Here is a 6,876-nt window from a genome sequence, read left to right as displayed (position 1 = left end):
TCGTATTTGGGAGTCAGGCGGGGTGGGGAGCGGTGGGGGGACAAGAGGTTGTAGGATGGGAGTTGAACAACCACCAACAGTACATTAATTGATGCAGCCGTTTCCAAAATTCCTCCTCTTTCTTCTTGTTTACTTAAATTCAGTTTTTGCTTGCATTCCAATTTTTTCTTCTCTATTTATGTCTGTCATCCTAAAAATACAAGAAAAATGCTTCCAAACAAGGATTCAACTGCACAGAAAAAGAAGGTTTGACCACATAACGTCACAGTGCTTCTCATGTGTAAAGCTGCACTTGTTAACAGGCTGTATCAGCCTTGTTAACATTAGCTTTCTTTAGTCCAACTGATAAGAACCTTAACACTGGTACGTTCATAACAGACTGATGCTGATTCAAAGCTAAGTGACCACTGCACAGCGTGCTTTCAGAGGTTGGTTCCTCATCCTGACCTGTGAAGATCACTTTGAGAAACAGTACTTTGTGGTAATTATTTACAAAACACTCGAATACTGCAAGCTCAGATTTCAACATGTCCAAACAGATTCCCAAATCACAGTTTCAATCAGGTCATGCAAAATAAAGATTACGGTCATACCTTGATTAACGCTGCTTTGTTATAATGCTCTCTCTACTGGTGGAATTAAAATATATATATATAAAAAGAAAGATTAAAATTTGTGAAGCAGTTCAAAAGTCCCATGCGAGAAAAGGCAACAACGCATCAGTCTAATCTTTTCTCTGAGTTGTGCACTCAGCTAATGAGAACAGCGTGCGCTGATCAGCACTCAGCCAATCAGCGCCTTGTTTCGTTGGTTTTGAAAGCCCTCCCCACGCTCATGTTCACAGCACCGAAGTAACAATTTCTCCTTATTTGGGCATAATTTTGTGAGCCCAATTGGCCTACAATGTCTGGAAACAGGACTGCAGGTTATAGTATTGGTCATGCTCCTCTTGGTAATACCAACCGCTGTCTTACGCTGCTCCGACTGAATGCATTGGTAAGTAGTACAATACTGTAACTTATTGCATTTTTATGGCATTATCATTAGAAATTATTGTTTCCATTGAAAAATTGATTTAAAACATTTCTCATGTGGACACAATCATTATTTGTGCTATTACGAATATCCCATTGGAGCCATGTAAAAATGACCTTATTTAACGCTGTATTGATTTGCGTTTGGTTTTCAGGAAAGCATCACCAATCATTATTTGTGCTATTACCAATATCCCATTGGAGCCATGTACAAATGACCTTATTTAACGCTGTATTGATTTCCGTTTGGTTTTCAGGAAAGCATCACCAATCATTATTTGTGCTATTACCAATATCCCATTGGAGCCATGTACAAATTACCTTATCTAACGCTGTATTGATTTGCGTTTGGTTTTCAGGAAAGCATCACCAATCATTTATTTGTGCTATTACCAATATCCCATTGGAGCCATGTAAAAATGACCTTATTTAACGCTGTATTGATTTGCGTTTGGTTTTCAGGAAAGCATCACCAATCATTATTTGTGCTATTACCAATATCCCATTGGAGCCATGTACAAATTACCTTATTTAACGCTGTATTGATTTGCGTTTGGTTTTCAGGAAAGCATCACCAATCATTTATTTATGCTATTACCAATATCCCATTGGAGCCATGTAAAAATTACCTTATCTAACGCTGTATTGATTTGCGTTTGGTTTTCAGGAAAGCATCACCAATCATTATTTGTGCTATTACCAATATCCCATTGGAGCCATGTAAAAATTACCTTATTTAACGCTGTATTGCGTTTGGTTTTCAGGAAAGCATCACCAATCATTATTTGTGCTATTACCAATATCCCATTGGAGCCATGTAAAAATTACCTTATCTAACGCTGTATTGATTTGCGTTTGGTTTTCAGGAAAGCATCACCAATCATTATTTGTGCTATTACCAATATCCCATTGGAGCCATGTAAAAATTACCTTATCTAACGCTGTATTGATTTGCGTTTGGTTTTCAGGAAAACATCACCAATCATTATTTGTGCTATTACCAATATCCCATTGGAGCCATGTAAAAATTACCTTATCTAACGCTGTATTGATTTGCGTTTGGTTTTCAGGAAAGCATCACCAATCATTATTTGTGCTATTACCAATATCCCATTGGAGCCATGTAAAAATTACCTTATCTAACGCTGTATTGATTTGCGTTTGGTTTTCAGGAAAGCATCACCAATCATTATTTGTGCTATTACCAATATCCCATTGGAGCCATGTACAAATTACCTTATCTAACGCTGTATTGATTTGCGTTTGGTTTTCAGGAAAGCATCACCAATCATTATTTGTGCTATTACCAATATCCCATTGGAGCCATGTAAAAATTACCTTATTTAACGCTGTATTGATTTGCGTTTGGTTTTCAGGAAAGCATCACCAATCATTATTTGTGCTATTACCAATATCCCATTGGAGCCATGTACAAATTACCTTATTTAACGCTGTATTGATTTGCGTTTGGTTTTCAGGAAAGCATCACCAATCATTTATTTATGCTATTACCAATATCCCATTGGAGCCATGTAAAAATTACCTTATCTAACGCTGTATTGATTTGCGTTTGGTTTTCAGGAAAGCATCACCAATCATTATTTGTGCTATTACCAATATCCCATTGGAGCCATGTAAAAATTACCTTATTTAACGCTGTATTGCGTTTGGTTTTCAGGAAAGCATCACCAATCATTATTTGTGCTATTACCAATATCCCATTGGAGCCATGTAAAAATTACCTTATCTAACGCTGTATTGATTTGCGTTTGGTTTTCAGGAAAGCATCACCAATCATTATTTGTGCTATTACCAATATCCCATTGGAGCCATGTAAAAATTACCTTATCTAACGCTGTATTGATTTGCGTTTGGTTTTCAGGAAAACATCACCAATCATTATTTGTGCTATTACCAATATCCCATTGGAGCCATGTAAAAATTACCTTATCTAACGCTGTATTGATTTGCGTTTGGTTTTCAGGAAAGCATCACGGCGTTAATAAAGGTAGGATGGTATTTCATAAATCTGAAACGTTTCAAGAGCGACCACAGCAACATAAATATGCAAAAAAAATATTGACCTAACAGAACGTCGCACACAATATTGTGTATAAATTATGAGGAAAATTTGTACAAATCAAACACCAACCTTGAGCTGGGGTAAGATGGTACGTGCCATATCAAGGTTTAAGGCATTGAGAGCTTTGGGCCTGTTCAGCAGAATTATTCCTGCTGATCCCTCCTGGCTCAAAATCACTCCTGGTTCTGAAGTGGAGACAGACCCCATCGATTGCTGTGGAAAGTTGTGGGAGAATATAATGAATGGAATATGAAGAACAGATATAGCAACATCAAAATGCTTTCTCAAAATAACTGAATAACAACTAAGTCTGACAAACACCATATTGGAGGAAATGGCAAGAAGATGAGAAAGCTCAACAATAAAAATGAAATAAAAAGAGATCTGTCGCATTACCTTGCTGAATTATATTCAAATGTACCGTATTTTTCGGCCGACAAGTCGATGTGGAGTACAAGTCGATTTGGCGAATGTTTTCTATTTTTCTTTCCTTCATTCATAGATAAGTCTATTTGCAGTACAATACGAAGCATCGACAACGGTAGTGAGCAAAAAACTCAATATTTGTCCACCTAGCTGAACAACTGTGATTCGCCTTATTGTTTTTCTCAAAAATTACCTGAAAATCCAGCCACCGACGAAGCATCCTCCATCATGCCAGGTCTTTCCTTGGTGAAACTGAACTTCTTGCATCATACAAACAAGGCCATTGAAGCTCATTGGGAGTACTGTTCTCTCCGATGGGCTGGTGCACCTGCTTGCACCTCTCTTTCTTGGATGCCGTGGAAGCCAAAGTTCTAAACATCATTGGCCACTTCCACAAATAAGCAGAAGCACAAGACCTACTGCTCTATGATTGCAGACAGGTTACTGGCCTGTGTTATCTACCGCCTCTCCTCAGGTCTGACTCCCTTTGCGTTTTCACCTCTCTACCCCTTTACTGTACTCAATGTTACGCACAATCTCCCAGAAACCCCCTCCTCATGAAAATCCCACTATCGAGACTCACTGCTCACCTCTACTCCTTTGTTTCTCTTATTTCCCACTTATGGAACCTCCTTCCTCGTACTATTCAATCTCATTCCTCCTTTCATGCTTTCAACCTTGTGCATCACCATCCCAGGTCATCCTCGTCTCTACCCATGATCCTTTCTACCCTCATTAAGCCCACACGTTAACTCTACCCAATATATTTGCAGGTTACTACATGCTTTCTCTTTATTTCTCTCCCTCTCTGTTTCCAAGTAGAATATTACCACTAATACCAACCTTCATCATCAAAATAATCTTGAGAAAGATACACTGACACTGAGAAAGATACAAGAAGAAACACTGACAGATTGTGAGGTGAAACGTGACCCTTTTCATTAAATAAATCATCATGATGTGATGGAAGAGTTCAGTTAGTTATTGTAATATATCGTGATCACTAGTACAGTTTGTCAAGCCTTGCATTTCTGGAACACCGTCGAAGAGCAGCCAGCTATACACAAGCCATGCATCAGTGGTCAAAGCACAAGGTCAAATGGTACAGTGCAATTAAAGGGTATTCTGGGGAAATATTATGGAAACTAGTATAAAGCCCGGGAAAAATGACGGGTTGGAACAGTTTATTTGACGGTGCAGCCACATGAGTGTGCCAAAGTCTGAAGCCTGGACCTAGTGTGAGGTGTGCTTACATCTTCTTTATTTATTAGATATCTTAGACGTAAATGAACACTCGTTTTACTCTGCGCACGTTGCACATCATGTGCAGCAAATTTCACCTCCCTGCACCTTATATTTATTTATTTCCCGGTGTGTACCCTGGTTTAGAATAGGTACACCGTATCCCTGCGTGTCGTAAGAGGCGACGAAGAGGGTTGGCGTCAGGAAGGGCATCCGGCCATAAAAACATTGCCTCAAAAAGAGAACCATGACAATTACAACTACATATGGGCAGGGTACAGCCCGAAGTGGAGATCGGTTTCTGAGGTTTGGGACATGGAATGTAGGGACAATGACATGGAGATCAGGAGAAGTGGTGGAAGTATTGATCAGAAGAAGAGTGGACATATGTTGTGTGCAAGAGACGAGATGGAAGGGAAGTGGTGTGAGAATGGTGAAGGGTAGGCAGGGACAGAAATACAAGTTCGGGCGGCAAGGGTGCCCGGAGACCATGAATGGTGTTGGTGTCCTGTTTTTTGAGTAGTTTGTAGACAGTGTGGTGAGTGTGACTAGAGTGACTGATAGGTTGATGATGGTGAAAATGATGATTGGAAAGCTCTTGGTGAACGTCATCGCGGGATATGCTCCACAGGTTGGTCAGAGCGATGAAGAGAAAGACAAGTTCTGGTGTGCGATAGAGAAGCTGATGGAAAACGTGAAAGATGAGGAAGTTGTTGTGGTAGGAGGAGACCAAAATGGACATGTGGGAAGGAGTATGGATGGTTTTGAGGGAGTTCATGGGGGTTACGGATATGGTGTGAGAAATGGAGAAGGTGAAAGGATTTTGGAGTTTGCTGATGGAGCTGATTTGTTGTTGATTTGTAATACTCAGTTCCAGAAAGAGGATAATAAGCTTGTTACATACACATCAGGTGGTTCGACGACAACCGTTGACTACCTGGTGGTGCGTAGGCGAGATATTGGGCACCTCCGGGCCACAAAGGTGATCCCGGAGGAGGAGGCTGTTTCACAGCACCACTTGGTTGTCTGCGACATGAGGGTGAAAGGTGCGAGGAGAGCTCGGCGGGTGAAGTACCAACTGAGAATGAAGGTGTGGAGGTTGAAAGAGGTGACAGTAAGGGAGGCATTAAGAGAGAGGCTGAGTAGGGTAGAGGATGATGTGGTTGAGCTTGAAAGTGGTTGGATGTCAATGAAAGATAGTCTGTTGGGAGCCGTTGGTGAGGTATGTGGATGGACAAAAGGACCACCGAGGCACTAGGAAACATGGTGGTGGGATGATGAAGTTGGAAAGAGGATTGACGAGAAGAGGAAGAAGTTCAAGGAGTGGCAGAAGGCGAAGGGTACGGGAGCAGAAAAATCAGAGCATGAAAGTTATAAGGCAGCCAAGAAGGCTGCAAAGAAAGAGGTAGCAAAGGCACAGGAGGCATGTAGGAAAATGTTCAGAGAACGCTTGGATTCGGAGGAGGGTCAGAGAGCGGTATTCAGGATTGCAAATGTTACGTGCTCCTCCCCAAACCCCGGTCACGGTGTCCCGCCGAGCCCCGAGAGGAGTCACGGCAGAAAAATGTGTTATTCTGTATGTCAAAGATCAATGGTGAAACCACACCAATTGCTACCAACAAACAAGTATTGTTTTAAGATCACACAAGAATAACAGTACAACAACAATAGTAATCAATTGTACAACCAATATATATTTCCTATGATGGTACCATCAGGTTCGTACAATATAACTCACTGTGCTCCAAGTGAGCGAAAAGAGGAACATTCCCCAATGTCTCTTTCCCGGCTTCAAGCCAAAGTTGGTTCCGGCTTCAAGCCAAAGTCGATCCACTCCAGTGATCGTCTGTACGATGTCGTATCGAGACCAGAATCCCGTTGGGTTGACAGTTACACTGCCAAAGATGGGCGAAGGTGTCCTCGAGAAGCGATGGGGAAATCACACCTTCAGGTATGGACGTTTGACGGCTCCCAATCGGCGAACCGCAGATTTCCAACTCAAAAGCTACGTTACACACACACACCAAATTAACGTCTGGATGCGGTGAGAATGGTTGAAGTGAAGTGAAAAACCTTGAGCGATGCGCAAAG

The 6,876-nt window shown here is 41.1% G+C and overlaps 1 protein-coding gene across 2 annotated transcripts in view; it reads right to left on the bottom strand.

Annotated features, from left to right (window-relative positions):
- Positions 1-6,876, bottom strand: part of HIBCH (3-hydroxyisobutyryl-CoA hydrolase) — a 150,668-nt gene that overhangs the window by 53,005 nt on the left and 90,787 nt on the right. For both annotated transcript variants that reach the window (XM_068121836.2, XM_078779670.1), the window contains one exon: positions 3,187-3,330. In XM_068121836.2, the coding sequence (XP_067977937.2) occupies positions 3,187-3,330 (144 nt within the window). The remainder of the gene's footprint in view (positions 1-3,186; positions 3,331-6,876) is intronic.

The sequence above is a fragment of the Myxine glutinosa genome, chromosome 1, assembly GCF_964187855.1.
Source record: "Myxine glutinosa chromosome 1, kmMyxGlut1.1, whole genome shotgun sequence".
In the NCBI taxonomy this organism is placed as follows: domain Eukaryota; kingdom Metazoa; phylum Chordata; class Myxini; order Myxiniformes; family Myxinidae; genus Myxine; species Myxine glutinosa.
This window is presented reverse-complemented; position numbering and strand designations above follow the sequence as displayed.